The sequence below is a fragment of the Triticum urartu genome, chromosome 6A, assembly GCF_056163025.1.
Source record: "Triticum urartu cultivar PI428250 chromosome 6A, HENAU_Tu73, whole genome shotgun sequence".
Lineage (NCBI taxonomy): Eukaryota > Viridiplantae > Streptophyta > Magnoliopsida > Poales > Poaceae > Triticum > Triticum urartu.
Genome location: NC_141878.1, coordinates 48,213,428 through 48,230,161, shown reverse-complemented (window position 1 = coordinate 48,230,161; position 16,734 = coordinate 48,213,428). Strand labels below are relative to the sequence as shown.

General features: G+C 44.6%; 1 protein-coding gene across 1 annotated transcript; it reads right to left on the bottom strand.

The window, feature by feature from the left end:
* Positions 1 to 492: 492 nt before the first annotated feature.
* Positions 493 to 9,512, bottom strand: LOC147963804 (uncharacterized). The gene is made up of 4 exons (XM_087531212.1): positions 9,454 to 9,512; position 9,005; positions 899 to 1,057; positions 493 to 801 (listed from the first exon to the last, which is right to left on the bottom strand). Exons 1-4 carry the CDS (start codon positions 9,510 to 9,512, stop codon positions 493 to 495), a joined length of 528 nt encoding a protein of 175 aa, XP_087387338.1.
* Between the last annotated feature and the right edge of the window lie 7,222 nt (positions 9,513 to 16,734).

Below are 16,734 nucleotides of genomic sequence, written 5' to 3'. Positions count from 1 at the left end.
TTCTGTGAGAAAAGGATGAACTATGCATTTTAAGTTGAACTCCTCTATGTATTGTGAACAATGGTTGTGTATGTATGTAGTAGTTATGCTATTCATCCTTTTGTGAGAAAAGGATGAACTATGCATTTGAAGTTGAACTCCTCTATGTATTGTGAACTAATGTGTGCTATGATTGATAGACATGGATCAGTTTCTTATATTATAGTGCCATTCTGAAAAAAATATGATTGCTAGATGGATATGTTTACGGATATGCTGATTATGTAGATGGATATGTTGATGATGATACATTGTGACAATGTTGCAGCAAAGCACTCATGTCATACAAAATAAAAGAGGATCAAGACTGACTCAATCTCATTGCATCAGAAGATAACTTCACTAATCCATTACATATTAAACAAGAGCATACAAAAGACAACTTGGCTTAAACTAGAGCAACTAAATCAGAAGGTACATTGCATTTAGATTGGCTGCAACTAAACCAACTAACTAACTTAAGATCTTGCCTGCAACTAATCCAAGCACAAATATAGTGAAAAGAAACAGCACATTGTGAAATTTGGCCCTAATCCCTGCAATCTCTAAATTCTTCTCTCTAAGTTGAGTTTGCAGAGACAGAACCATGGCCTCCCTTGTGCCATCATCTTCACTGGGAGTTAGCATTGGAAATTGATCTTCAGATGCAGCAACAGTTGCACCTTTAAGCCTCCAAACTTCATCACACAAATCCCCAATGAGCTCACTCCAAAATTTGGGCAATGGATCATCATGCCATTGCACAAATCCATAGCCACCATGCTATTAAGATGCGCAAACAAATTTCCAAATATATATCATTTCACATACTATTGCACAGAAGAAAAAGGAAGAAAATTAGGAAAAAAACCACACTCACCAGAGCATCCACGCAGCTATAGTACCTCCTACCAGGGTTCTGCCTGCTCAAGGAGATCCATCTTGGCTCCTTCCTCGGAGTTGAGCAGTGGCACATCACTGGAGGCTCGTATGCCATTGGGTTCTCGCGGTAGCGCACCGGCGAGCGCGACTCCTCCCCCTCCTGTTGGGGAACGTAGCATAAATTCAAAATTTTCCTACGTATCACCAAGATCTATCTATGGAGAAACCAGCAACGAGGGGAAGGAGAGTGCATCTACATACCCTTGTAGATCGCTAAGCGGAAGCGTTCAAGTGAACGGGGTTGATGGAGTCGTACTCGTCGTGATTCAGATCACCGATGATCCTAGTGCCGAACGGACGGCACCTCCGCGTTCAACACACGTACAGCCCAGTGACGTCTCCCATGCCTTGATCCAGCAAGGAGGAGGGAGAGGTTGATGGAGATCCAGCAGCACGACGGCGTGGTGGTGGATGCAGGGCGTCACAGTAGCAGGGCTTCGCCTATACTACGAGAGAGAGAGACGTAACGGGGAGAGAGGGAGGCGCCAGGGGCTGGTGTATCAAGTTCCTCCTCTCCCCCACTATATATAGGAGGGCCAAGGGGGGTGGTGCGCCAGCCTAGGAGATCCAATCTCCTAGGTGCGGCTGCCCAAGGGAGGTTTCCCTCCCCCCCAAGGCACCTAGAGGTGCCTTCCACTAGTGGGACTCCTCCCATATGGAAACCCTAGGCGCATGGGCCTATAGGGGCTGGTGCCCTTGGCCCATATAGGCCAAGGCGCACCCCTTACAGCCCATGTGGCCCCCCGGGACAGGTGGCCCCACCCGGTGGGCCCCCGGGACCCTTCCGGTGGTCCCGGTACAATACCGATAACCCCGAAACTTGTCCCGATGGCCGAAACAGCACTTCCTATATATAATTCTTTACCTCCGGACCATTCCGGAACTCCTCGTGACGTCCGGGATCTCATCCGGGACTCCGAACAATATTCGGGTTACTGCATACACATATATCTTCATAACCCTAGCGTCACCGAACCTTAAGTGTGTAGACCCTACGGGTTCGGGAGACATGCAGACATGACCGAGACGTTCTCCGGTCAATAACCAACAGCGGAATCTGGATACCCATGATGGCTCCCACATGTTCCACGATGATCTCATCGGATGAACCACGATGTCAAGGACTTAACCAATCCCGTATACAATTCCCTTTGTCCAGCGGTATGTTACTTGCCCGAGATTCGATCGTCGGTATCCTTATACCTTGTTCAATCTCGTTACCGGCAAGTCTCTTTACTCGTTCCGTAACACATCATCCCGTGATCAACTCCTTGGTCACATTGCGCATATGATGATGTCCTACCGAGTGGGCCCAGAGATACCTCTCTGTTTACGCGGAGTGACAAATCCCAGTCTCGATTCGTGCCAACCCAACAGACACTTTCAGAGATACCTGTAATGCACCTTTATAGCCACCCAGTTACGTTGTGACGTTTGATACACCCAAAGCATTCCTACGGTATCCGGGAGTTGCACAATCTCATGGTCTAAGGAAATGATACTTGACATTAGAAAAGCTTTAGCATACGAACTACACGATCTTTGTGCTAGGCTTAGGATTGGGTCTCGTCCATCACATCATTCTCCTAATGACGTGATCCCGTTATCAACGACATCCAATGTCCATGGTTAGGAAACCGTAACCATCTATTGATCAACGAGCTAGTCAACTAGAGGCTCACTAGGGACATGGTGTTGTCTATGTATCCACACATGTATCTGAGTTTCCTATCAATACAATTATAGCATAGATAATAAACGATTATCATGAACAAGGAAATATAATAATAACCAATTTATTATTGCCTCTAGGGCATATTTCCAACAGTCTCCCACTTGCACTAGAGTCAATAATCTAGTTCACATCGCCATGTGATTAACACTCACAGGTCACATCGCCATGTGACTACCACCCAAGAGTTTACTAGAGTCAGTAGTCTAGCTCACATCACTATGTGATTAACACTCAATGAGTTCTAGGTTTGATCATGTTGCTTGTGAGAGAGGTTTTAGTCAACGGGTCTGAACCTTTCAGATCCGTGTGTGCTTTACAAATCTCTATGTCATCTCCTAGATGCAGCTATCACGCTCTATTTGGAGTTATTCCAAATAAATGTTCTACTTGGAGCTATTCTAAATTGTTGCTCCATTATACGTATCCGGTATCTCTACTCAGAGCTATCCGGATAGGTGTTAAGCTTGCATCGACGTAACCCTTTACGACGAACTCTTTTACCACCTCCATAATCGAGAAAATTCCTTAGTCCACTAGTTACTAAGGATAACTTTGACCGCTGTCCTGTGATCCATTTTGGATCACACTTGTACCCCTTGACTGACTCATGGCAAGGCACACTTCAGGTGCGGTACACAGCATAGCATACTGTAGAGCCTATGTCTTAAGCATAGGGGATGACCTTCGTCCTTTTCTCTCTATTCTGCCGTGGTCGAGCTTTAAGTCTTTAACTTCATACCTTACAACTCAGGCAAGAACTCCTTCTTCGACTGATCCATCTTGAACACCTTCAAGATCATGTCAAGGCATGTGCTCATTTGAATGTACCATTTAAGCGTTTTGATCTATCCTTATAGATCTTGATGCTCAATGCTCAAGTAGCTTAATCCAGGCTTTCCATTGAAAAACACTTTCCAAATAACCCTATATGCTTTCCAGAAATTCTACGTCATTTCTGATCAACAATATGTGAACATATACTTATCAGAAATTCTATAGTGCTCCCACTCACTTCTTTGGAAATACAAGTTTCTCATAAACTTTGTATAAACCCAAAATCTTTGATCATCTCATCAAAGTGTACATTCCAACTCCGAGATGCTCACTCCAGTCCTCAGAAGGATGCTGGAGTTTTGCATCCTTTTAGCATCTTTTCAGGATTGACAAAACCTTTCGGTTTTATCACATACAACCTTTCCTCAAGAAAATCGTCGAGGAAACAATGTTTTGACATCCTATCTGCAAGATTTCATAAATAATGCAGTGACTGCTAATATAATTCCAACAGACTCTTAGCATCGCTATGAGTGAGAAAATCTCACCGTAGTCAACTCCTTGAACTTGTCAGAAAACATCTTAACGACAAGTCGAGCTTTCTTAATGGTGATACTTACCATCATTGTCCGTCTTCCTTTTAAAATCCATCTGTACTCAATAGTCTTACGACCATCGAGCCGTCCTTCCAAAGTCTACACTTTGTTTTCATACATGGATCCTCTCTCGGATTATATGGCCTCAAGCCATTTATCGGAATCCAGGCCCACCATCGCTTCTCCATAGCTCGTAGGTTCATTGTTGTCTAGCAACATGACTTCCAAGACAGGGTTACGTACCACTCTGAAGTAGTACGCATCCTTGTCATCCTACGATGTTTGGTAGTGACTTGATCTGAAGTCTCATGATCAATATCATAAGCTTCCACTTCAATTGGTGTAGGTGGCACAGGAACAACTCTTTGTGCCCTGCTATACACTAGTTGAAGTAACGGTTTAATAACCTCATCAAGTCTCCACCATCCTCCCACTCAATTCTTTCGAGAGAAACTTTTCCTCGAGAAACGACCTGATTCTAGAAACAATCCCTTATTGCTTTCGAATCTGAGACAGGAGGTATACCCAACTGTTTTTGGGTTGTCCTATGAAGATGCATTTATCCGCTTTGGGTTCGAGCTTATCGGCCTGAAATTTTTCCACATAAGCGTCGCAGCCCCAAACTTTTAAGAAATGACAGCTTAGGTTTCTCTAAACCATAGTTCATACGGTGTCATCTCATCGGAATTACATGGTGCCCTATTTAAAGTGAATGTGGTTGTCTCTAATGCCTAACCCATAAACTATTGTGGTAATTCGATAAGAGACATCATGGTATGCATCATATCCAATAGGGTGCAGTTATGATGTTCGGACACACCATCACACTATGGTGTTCCAGGCTGTATCAGTTGTGAAACAATTTCCACAATGTCTTAATTCTGTGCCAAACTCGTAATTCAGATATTCATCTCTATGATCATATCATAGATATTTTATCCTCTTGTCACGACGATCTTTCAACTTCACACTGAAATTACTTGAACCTTTCAATAATTCAGACTCGTGATTCATCAAGCAAATATACTCAACATCTATTCAAATCATCTGTGAAGAACATAACGATATCCACTACATGCCTCAGCACTCATTGGACTGCACACATCAAAATGTATTACTTCCAGCAAGTTGCTTTCTAGTTCCATTTTACTGAAAACGAGGCTTTCAGTCATCTTGCCCATGTGGTATGATTTGCATGTCTCAAGTGATTCAAAATCAAGCGAGTACAAAACGGTCCATTTGCATGGAGTTTCTTCATGCATATATACCAATAGACATGGTTCGCATGTCCCAAACTTTTCAAAAACGAGTGAGCCCAAAGATCCATCAACATGGAGCTTCTTCATGCGTTTTATACCGATATGACTTACGTGGCAGTGCCACAAGTAGGTGGTACTATCATTACTATCTTTTGGCATGAACATGTGTATCACTACAATCGAGATTCAATAAACCATTCATTATAGGTGCAAGACCATTGAAGGTATTATTCAAATAAACAGAGTAACCATTATTCTCCTTAAATGAATAACCGTATTGCGGTAGACATAATCCAATCACGTCTATGCTCAATGCAAACACCAATCTCGATGGTAGAGGGAGCGTGCGATGCTTGATTATATCAACATTGGAAACACTTCCAACACATATCGTCAGCTCACCTTTAGCTAGTCTCCGTTTATTCCGTAGCTTTTATTTTGAGTTACTAACACTTAGCAACCGAACCGGTATCTAATACCCTGGTGCTACTAGGAGTACTAGTAAAGTACACATCAACACAATGTATATCCAATATACTTCTATCGACCTTGCCAGCCTTCTCATCTACCAAGTATCTAGGGTAATTCTGCTCCAGTGGCTGTTCCCCTTATTACAGAAGCACTTAGTCTCGGGTTTGGGTTCAACCTTGGGTTTCTTCACTAGAGCAGCAGCTGAATTGCCGTTTCATGAAGTATCCCTTTTGCCCTTACCCTTCTTGAAACTAGCGGTTTCACAAACCATCAACAATTGATGCTCCTTCTTGATTTCTACTTTTGTGGTGTCTAACATCGCGAATATCTCAAGGATCATCATATATGTCCCTGCTATATTATAGTTCATCACGAAGCTCTAGCAGCTTGGTGGTAATGACTTCGGAGAACCATCACTATTTCATCTGGAAGATCAACTCCCACTCGATTCAAATGATTGTTGTACTCAGACAATCTGAGCACAAGCTCAACAATTGAGCTTTTCTCCTTAGTTTGCAGGCTAAGAAAATCGTCGGAGGTCTTATACCTCTTGACGTGGGCACAAGCCTGAAATTCCAATTTCAGCCCTCAAAACATCTCATATGTTTCGTGACGTTTCAAAAAAAAACGTCTGTGGTGCCTCAACTCTAAACCGTTTAACTGAACTATCACGTAGTTATCAAAACGTGTATGTCAGATGTTCGCAACATCCACAGACAACGTTCGAGGTTCAGCACACTGAGCGGTGCATTAAGGACATAAGCCTTCTATGAAGCAATGAGGACAATCCTCGGTTTACGGACCTAGTCCGCATAATTGCTACTATCAACTTTCAACTAATTTTTCTCTAGGAACATATCTAAACAGTAGAACTATAGCGTGAGCTACGACATAATTTGCAAAATCCTTTTTGACTATGTTCAGGATAATTAAGTTCATCTTATGAACTCCCACTTAGATAGACATCCCTCTAGTCATCTAAGTGATTACATGATCCAAGTCAACTAGACCGTGTCCGATTAACACGTGAGACGGACTAGCCAACGTCGGTGAACATCTTCATGTTGATCGTATCTACCATACGACTCATGCTCGACCTTTCGGTCTTCTGTGTTCCGAGGCCATGTCTTCACATGCTAGGCTCGTCAAGTTAACCCTAAGTGTTTTTGCATGTGTAAATCTTGCTTACACCCGTTGTATGTGAACGAAAGGATCTATCACACCCGATTAACACGTGATGCTTCGAAGCGACGAACTGTAGCAACGGTGCACAGTTAGGGGAGAACACTTCTTGAAATTTTAATGAGGGATCATCTTATTTACTACCGTCGTACTAAGTAAACAAGATGCATAACATGATAAACATCATATGCAATCAAATAGTGACATGATATGGCCAATATCATGTAGCTCCTTTGATCTCCATCTTGGGGCTCCATGATCATCTATTACAAGAACATGATCAATCTCATACATTACATATATCATTCATCACATCCTTTTGGCCATATCACATCACATAGCATACCCTGCAAAAACAAGTTAGACGTCCTCTAATTGTTGTTTGCATGTTTTACGTGGCTGCTATGGGTTTCTAGCAAGAACGTTTCTTACCTACGCAAAGACCACAACGTGATATGCCAATTGCTATTTACCCTTCATAAGGACCCTTTTCATCGAATCCGATCCGACTAAAGTAGGAGAGACAGACACCCGCCAGCCACCTTATGCATCTAGTGCATGTTTGTCGGTGGAACCGGTCTCACGTAAGAGTACGTGTAAGGTTGGTCCAGGCCGCTTCATCCCACGATGCCGCTGAATCAAGATAAGACTGGTAACGGCAAGCATATTGAACAAAATCAACGCCCACAACTACTTTGTGTTCTACTCGTGCATAGAATCTACGCAATAGACCTAGCTCATGATGCCAATGTTGGGGAACGTAGCATAAATTCAAAATTTTCCTACGTATCACCAAGATCTATCTATGGAGAAACCAGCAACGAGGGGAAGGAGAGTGCATCTACATACCCTTGTAGATCGCTAAGCGGAAGCGTTCAAGTGAACGGGGTTGATGGAGTCGTACTCGTCGTGATTCAGATCACCGATGATCCTAGTGCCGAACGGACGGCACCTCCGCGTTCAACACACGTACAGCCCGGTGACGTCTCCCATGCCTTGATCCAGCAAGGAGGAGGGAGAGGTTGATGGAGATCCAGCAGCACGACGGCGTGGTGGTGGATGCAGGGCGTCACAGTAGCAGGGCTTCGCCTATACTACGAGAGAGAGAGACGTAACGGGGAGAGAGGGAGGCGCCAGGGGCTGGTGTATCAAGTTCCTCCTCTCCCCCACTATATATAGGAGGGCCAAGGGGGGTGGTGCGCCAGCCTAGGAGATCCAATCTCCTAGGTGCGGCTGCCCAAGGGAGGTTTCCCTCCCCCCCAAGGCACCTAGAGGTGCCTTCCACTAGTGGGACTCCTCCCATATGGAAACCCTAGGCGCATGGGCCTATAGGGGCTGGTGCCCTTGGCCCATATAGGCCAAGGCGCACCCCTTACAGCCCATGTGGCCCCCCGGGACAGGTGGCCCCACCCGGTGGGCCCCCGGGACCCTTCCGGTGGTCCCGGTACAATACCGATAACCCCGAAACTTGTCCCGATGGCCGAAACAGCACTTCCTATATATAATTCTTTACCTCCGGACCATTCCGGAACTCCTCGTGACGTCCGAGATCTCATCCAGGACTCCGAACAATATTCGGGTTACTGCATACACATATATCTTCATAACCCTAGCGTCATCGAACCTTAAGTGTGTAGACCCTACGGGTTCGGGAGACATGCAGACATGACCGAGACGTTCTCCGGTCAATAACCAACAGCGGGATCTGGATACCCATGATGGCTCCCACATGTTCCACGATGATCTCATCGGATGAACCACGATGTCAAGGACTTAATCAATCCCGTATACAGTTCCCTTTGTCCAGCGGTATGTTACTTGCCCGAGATTCGATCGTCGGTATCCTTATACCTTGTTCAATCTCGTTACCGGCAAGTCTCTTTACTCGTTCCGTAACACATCATCCCGTGATCAACTCCTTGGTCACATTGCGCATATGATGATGTCCTACCGAGTGGGCCCAGAGATACCTCTCCGTTTACGCGGAGTGACAAATCCCAGTCTCGATTCGTGCCAACCCAACAGACACTTTCGGAGATACCTGTAATGCACCTTTATAGCCACCCAGTTACGTTGTGATGTTTGATACACCCAAAGCATTCCTACGGTATCCGGGAGTTGCACAATCTCATGGTCTAAGGAAATGATACTTGACATTAGAAAAGCTTTAGCATACGAACTACACGATCTTTGTGCTAGGCTTAGGATTGGGTCTCGTCCATCACATCATTCTCCTAATGATGTGATCCCGTTATCAACGACATCCAATGTCCATGGTTAGGAAACCGTAACCATCTATTGATCAACGAGCTAGTCAACTAGAGGCTCACTAGGGACATGGTGTTGTCTATGTATCCACACATGTATCTGAGTTTCCTATCAATACAATTATAGCATAGATAATAAACGATTATCATGAACAAGGAAATATAATAATAACCAATTTATTATTGCCTCTAGGGCATATTTCCAACACCTCCTTCCTTCGGCTCGACGGAATCCGGGAGCGGACCCGGCACTGGACGACCACGGCATCTCTCTCTCCGCCGCCGGCCCCAGTCAGCGCCTCCATGCTGAGATCTACTTCGCTGTGCTCCAAATGGACACCGCGTGGACGAACCCTAGTTTCGTTCCCCACTCGCTCGATACAAGCTTGTGCTGTCACTTTTATAGAAGGAGAGGTATCGGTCCCACCTGTCAGAATCCACAAATGTGGTACTGCATGTTATGTGATGCCCCAATATTGGTACTGACATGCAACAGCTAGCAGCAGTATTGGTACTGACTTGCAACTAGTAACTGCAAATGTGGTACTGCTTTGCAAATATTGGTATTGTATTCTGCCAATAGACATTCATAATTCAGGCACTGGCACTGGCACTGGCAACACATACATATTCATCAACAGCAACACCATACATACATATTCAACACCAAAATATGATGCCCCAACTAGAGTACTCCACCTCAAGTTCAACATTACAATAATCAGTACTGGATTGTGCCAAAATATGCATCAAGTGGCGACACCACATCAACATCAGCATCAAGTTCAACCAAAATAACACCACATCATTTCAAGTTACATGGCTCCTCTTCCTCTGCTAGCATTGAAGTAGGACATCCATCCAGTGTGTGTACCATCAGTAGGAATGTCAGCATAAGTTGAGGCAGCATATTGCCTGGGGCCACTGAATGGCCTTAGAGCACCTCTTCCAGCTCCTGTGCCAACTCTTCCTCTGCCAGCTCCTCTTCCAGATGGTGGTGGTGTAGTAGAAATAGCAGCAGCTCTTCCTCTGCCAGCTCCTCTTCCAGATGGTGGTGGCATAGTAGAAGTAGCAGCAGCTCTTCCTCTGCCAACTCCTCTTCTTCCAGATGGTGGTGTAGGAGCAGAAGCAGTAGCTCTTGTCTGTCTTGCTGTTGGTGTAGTAGAAGGACCAGCAGCTCTTGGCTGTGAGTTACTTGGAGTAGCCTTGCAAAGAAAAGGAAAACAGTTAATAATACTAGAAATAAATGTACAAGAAAGGAAACATTAGTATATTTCAAGGTGAAAAATTATTACCACATGCTTATTCTTCCTCAAAGCTAGCTCAGGCTTCAACTATTTAAGACAGTTTGTGTACCTATGCCCTTGGAGACCACAATTGCCACATGTTACGGTCCCCATTCTTGAAGTGTCTTTTGGCTTTGGTACTTCAAATTTGCCCTTGATCCTTTTTTCTTTCCTTATTCCTCTCTTGATTTTGAATGCAGGTGGTTCTATGTCTGGACCAGGGGTCCTTGTCCAATCATGCTCACCAGGCACAGGAAAGATCATTGGTTCATAAGCTGCAACATAAAAATCTTTCTTGAAGAATTTGCTAACATAATCCTCTGGTTTCCTTTTAGCCTTGTTTATTGCAGAGATGGCATGGTTGCAAGGTATGCCACTAAGGTCCCACTTCTTGCATCCACAAGTCTCAAGTTCCAAGTTGACAGCATGTGTTTGCTACCCACTTGTAATTTGCCTTAAGTTGACCCCTGCCTATATTGGCTTGCAGTATCTGTCCCTCTCCTTCTCAACCTCTAGCTTCTCACTGTAATGAGGTGTTATCTCCCATCTTGCTGCCTTTTCACTCTCTCTGTTCCTGTGCCACCTCACCATCTTCTTATCTTTTATCTCATCACACATTGTCCTTATAGGTTTTCTCCTAACATCTAGAATGTACTTGTTGAACACCTCAGACAAGTTATTCACTACCAAGTCAGTATTGCAGTTTGTGTCAAATGCATGTCGTGCCCATGTTTTTTTGGTATTGCAGTAAGCCACTCCCAAGCTTCCTCACTTTTAGCTCTAAGATCATTCATTGCAATATTAAACTTGTGTTCATTGTAGGCATAGCTAGCATTGTCCATGCACTTCTTAAGATCTTCACCCCTAAACCCAGCATTTTGAAAATTTGCATATAAATGTCTAAGGCAGAATCTTTGGTTGCAATTTGGAAACACGTCATTCACTGCATTTAGTAACCCCTGACACAAACAATTTAATAAGTCTAAGCTACAAGCTAAAGAAATATGCACCAATGAAACTCTAATCTACTGTAAACACTTGTGCAAAACAGAATGAAATATGCAAACACATACCTTTTGTCTATCTTACATAATAGTATAAGGTCCAAACTTGCCCACTTCTCTCTCTAGGCAAATTTTCAGTTGGTGTAGAAACTAACACCAACTAGGTGTGTCCTCTTGTCCAACTATGCCAAATGCCAGTGGATATATGTTGTTGTTTTCATCTCTACCAGTGGCAACAAGGAGTTGAGCACCTGTAGTGAGCTTAATGAAGCATCCATCAACACCCGCATAATCAAAATTTCCAAACATTAAATACATTCAAGTGAGATACAATATGGAGTACTCTACAATGTGTAAATGGTGCACAAGGTTCAGGAACTAACCAATGAATGACCTACACCCATTGAGAAACCCCTCCCTTGCTCCATTCATGCAAAAGAACATGGCATGGAATCTTGGGCCTGGGTGGGGTATTTTTGCATTTGGTACTGGAGTAACAGTACTGACTATTACTCTACTCCCAGGGTTTGTGTTCATGACAGTCTGAGCATAGTCTTTAAGCCTAGGATATTGCTTCTCGTGATCTCCTAACACAACTTCAATAGCTATGTTCTTTGCCCTATATGCCATACACTTGGGCACATCTACACCATATTTTTCCATGCATGCATAAATTATAGTCTGAATACCAGTAGTTATATCAGATCTGAAGAGATGCTCATATATTTCTGTGCTAGCCACTTAGCACTAACCCTGGTGGTCTCAGTAGTACTAGGGAAAGTGTGCTCTAGTCTCATCTTCTTAATTACAAAGGTTTTCTCCCCTTTTATAACTGCTGCCACCATAAAGAACTGGCATTGTTTATCTGTACACTCAACAATTATCCTCTGATTTGAATTCTTGTGATACTTGAAATTCCTGTCCTGAGTGATGTGCAAATTCAACAAAGCATCTCTGAAATTGATGCTGATCCCTAAAACACAACTTTAGACATAGTTGTTCGTGTGGTTGCTCCATTTTCTCATGGTACCACTTCCTAGCAGGCCTTTTCTTTGCCCTACTCTTCCTTTTCTTTGATAGGACAAATGAGATTGCCTGAAAACCATCATCATTACTCTCCCTCAACAACCCCTTCTCTTCTTCATCTGATGATGGTCTGAAATCAGGTTCAACCTCTGGTAGCTTACTGGAATGTGACCTAGTAGTTGGTCCTCTTCTAACTGGCAGCTTCTGCTTCTTTACAGGTACAACTATATTTTGTTCTTCTTCTTCAAAAGTCCTATCTTCCTGTACCTCAAATGGGTCATCAACTTTAGTGTCACCCTCATAATGCAGCACTGGTTCCTCATCTGATTGCTCATCATCTGATTCTTCATCTTATACTTCTAACTCTCTCTGTCTCTTCCCCTCTTCCACCTCTACATCTTCATCATCACAGATATAATTAAGCTCACTTCCAATTTGACCATCCTCATCAGAGGCAGAAGCATCACTGTCCTCATATACCTCATATCCTTGATATCCCTCTTCTTCTTCTTTTTCTTCTTCCAAAACAACTTTCAACTTGGCATTTGCATTCCTGCTTTCTTGTGTGCAACCACCAGGAGGATGGGGTGTGCTAGAGCTGCTACATTAACTCTAAAAAACTACTCCTTGTTGGTCAACAGCTAAGACAGGAGGCTCACTCAGATCATAAACAATAGGCTCTTGGTACACAACAGTGGGCAAATCTGGCCTTTCACATTGCTCCAACTCAAAATCTCTATCAGGGGGTGGACAAGCCCTAACTAGCAAATTAAGCTCCAATTTGTCCTGGATCTTCCTCTTTATCATCTGTAATTCTGCATGACTGTCTACCAAATCCAGCCCTTTCTCTCCTAAATATGGATTTTCAATGTGATACAAACAATCATATGCATTAAATCCTTGGGTTTCCATCACTTCAACCAAATTCAGATAAGTAATATCTAAACTACAAAGCTTCATCTCCAATGGTTCTCTTGCATCAAAATGGATCCTTACTTGCCAAATGTCTTCATCCAAATTACAGAACAAATTCAATTTCATGTATTCATTACCATAACTCTAAATTTGGAGAGGAACAATACAATACAGGAAAATTTGAATTAACTTTCCTATAAGTCTCAAATTTACTATTACAATTACAGATGATAGAACATGAATCAATGTAGCTACGACCATTTCAGCACAATAGCAAATTCAAGGAAAAAGACAAGGACAGAATACTTCAATTACTCAAACCCTAATCCCAAATTGTTACTGTAATTGAACTACTTTGATAGTGCACTACACTAAGTTACTAGGTTACTGTAATTGTCCTACAGTGCTCACAGAAGATGAACAAACCCTAATCCCCAACTGGATAAAGCAGAAGATGAACAAACCCTAATAATCCCCAATTGGATAAATCAGAGGAGGAGGAGGAGAAGGTACGTACAGCACGCCGCCGAGTCCATGCGTCAACTCATGGCTGTTGCTAGGGTTCGCCACCCATAGCTGCGCCAACCGCAACCGCTGCTCCATGGAGAGTAACAACGACTCCTCCTCGTCGTCGCTCGAGTACGGGGAGCTGGAGTCGTCGCCGCCGTTGCCGTTGGCGCCAGCCGGGCCGCTAGGCGGCCAAAACGGTAGCTCACCGCCGTCGACGACGCCCTCGCCGCCGCCTGCCAAAGTTGCCGATGCCATGGACTAGGGTTCGAATCGAGGAGGAGGAGGGGAGGGGAATGGTGCAGTGGAGGACGAACCGGTGCGACCAGACCGGGTTGGAGAGCGGCTCGTCCTAGTCAGCGTGCCGGCACGTGCCGATTGGCCAGCGTGGCACCTGACAGGTGGGCCCGAGCTGTCGGATATACCGTAAATACGTATAAAACAGGTCAATAGCTCCTGTGCGACGTTTTTCATGCGAATTGGAAGGAGTGCGACGTTGTTGGAATGAATGACTATGATGCGACGTTTTAGAAGCAAACAATAGCTCCAATGCGACATGGCTCTGTTTAACCATGAAATGAAAAACACAAGGGGTTAGCGATTCGAGTTATGACACGCGGGACCTAGTAGTTACTCGCATGCGGGTGGGACCCACAACTTATCCACGCAAGCATGCCCGTGCTCATCAGCGTGCCCCGAGCAGAGCCAGCCACGAGCCCGAGCCAGCCCACCGCACCCCCCGCCCTCCATTGCTTGCCCTGCCCCTTTCCTTTCCCACCTTCTTCCTCTGCTCCGGCAACGAAGCGCGCCGCCGGCGAGTGATGTCTAGCTCGACTTCGGCCTCCCGCCAATCATGGACGCGGTATGGTCCACTGACGTTGACAAGATGCCCCGATTGCCCGCGCATGGAGCCTCTGAAGCGTTTGACTTGTGTGAGGGAAGAAAATGGCAACCGTGGGCGCGAGTTTGTGAAATGCTTGAGCAAGCCACAGCCGGGGCAGGTTAGATCTGTGTTCTTGACCAATCCTATGGTCTAATTTCTCCCGATTTCTTTCTTTTTTTCCTCGAATTAGGGCGGTGGATCTGGGTGGTGGATCTAGGATTCATGCGCCTTCGGCCCCCTGTTTTTCAGGTTCTGAAGAAATGTGGGCGTTTTGCGTGGCTTGATGACTATGTTGAAAGGTTGAAATTGGAGGGATCAACCGGAACCCAAGAGCTCAATTTTGGGGGGCGGCTTGCCGTGGAACAAGCCCCCAATTTGGCGGACAGAGCCGATCCGATGATGCACAATGCAGAACTGAAGTGTGAATTGAAGAAAATTGGCAAGCAACTAAAGCATCTGATCGATTTGAAGCAGTGAGCAAATATGATGGCTGGAGCATTTTATGGTTGTGTCATTGCTATGGGTTTATTTTACTCTATGTTCATCAATCGCTAGAATTTATTAGAGTTTCAGTTAGTGTGTCAACTAGTTTCAGGGGTGCCTAGTAGTTTGAGTTAGCCAGGGACCATTTGTTAGATGAATTTGAATTAGTGTGAAGCAAAACTTGCTTGAATTATTGTAATGATATTCTTAGGGGCCCTATTCAGTGTTCATGCTCTGTTTCCTTTGTTTTTGTTCTTCAGTTAACAGAGTACAACCCAAATTCAGTTTCTAGTAAAAAAACAAAACTAGGTTGCCGAATAGATGTTGGGCCGTGAGAAAATGGGCCCTGAGAAAATAACCATGCCCAAGACCAGCCCACCCGCGTAGGGGCACCATCCCACCTCTAACTTCGGCAAATAAAATGGGGCCCAATGAAATGTTACTTGTCCTTTTATTTTGGCCTTTCTCTTGCACTAAATTTTGTGATGGATCACTTTTTGATGCACTAAAACTAAATGTTAATTGTTTTTATGCATGTCTACAGTTCCATGAACTAAATGAGTTGCATGCTTGCATGAAGTGCCCGAAGTAAATTAGTTTGCATTCCCTAGTTGCACCCACGTCCATAGTGGGTTTGCATGGGGCTCCTAGTTGCATGTCCATGGTTTGGGTGTGGTGATTGGGGTGTAGAAACCCGGGCCCGTAGCAACCCATACAAATACACAAATAATAAGCAAAAACAAAACATAGCAATCCACAAATAATAGCACGAAACACACAATATATATAGTAGCATAACGATTGCAACCCATAGTTCCACGATAGCCTTACAACTCCATGATAGCCTTACAACTTAAAGTACTAATAAAACTTAATAATAGTAGCATAACGATTACAACTTAAAAAAACTAATACGATAGATCTAGATAGATAGGGGGGCACCAAACGCGGGTTCTTCGGCTTCTTCTTCTCCTCCTCCTCCGGGGCCACCTCGCTCCTCCGGGCGCCGCCCTTCACTCCTCCATGTTGTTGATGGGGTACGGGAGCGTGTGCATAACGCCGTTGTTGGGGAAGATGGCGTTGAAGTCGGTGAAGATATTGTAGGTTGTGAAAGCTATGAACTCACAACCAACCCAATACGCTCGCCCGAGGAGATGGAAAGCATCGAAAGGGTTAGTGAACGTGGCGAGGAGCCCAACCACAACGCCGTGGTGGTTGACCTCCTCAAGATGGTACATCCGAGGAGAGCCGCGGGGGAGGTGGCGGAAGCCGGCCGCAAGGAAGAACTTTGTTAACTCCCTTGCGCCCCTCCACCTCGAGATCGCCCAAACCCTAAGGGTTCTCTCTACATACACTCCGGTCGGGTAGAGCCTTTCCGGCACGGTT

Excerpts from the sequence above, each read along its gene's own strand:
- LOC147963804 (XM_087531212.1), bottom strand. The coding sequence starts at position 9,512 with ATGCCGTGGTCGTCCAGTGCCGGGTCCGCTCCCGGATTCCGTCGAGCC. Across the intron at positions 802-898 it reads ATAGCTGCGTGGATGCTCTG|CATGGTGGCTATGGATTTGT; the intron begins GTGAGTGTGGTT and ends GCATCTTAATAG.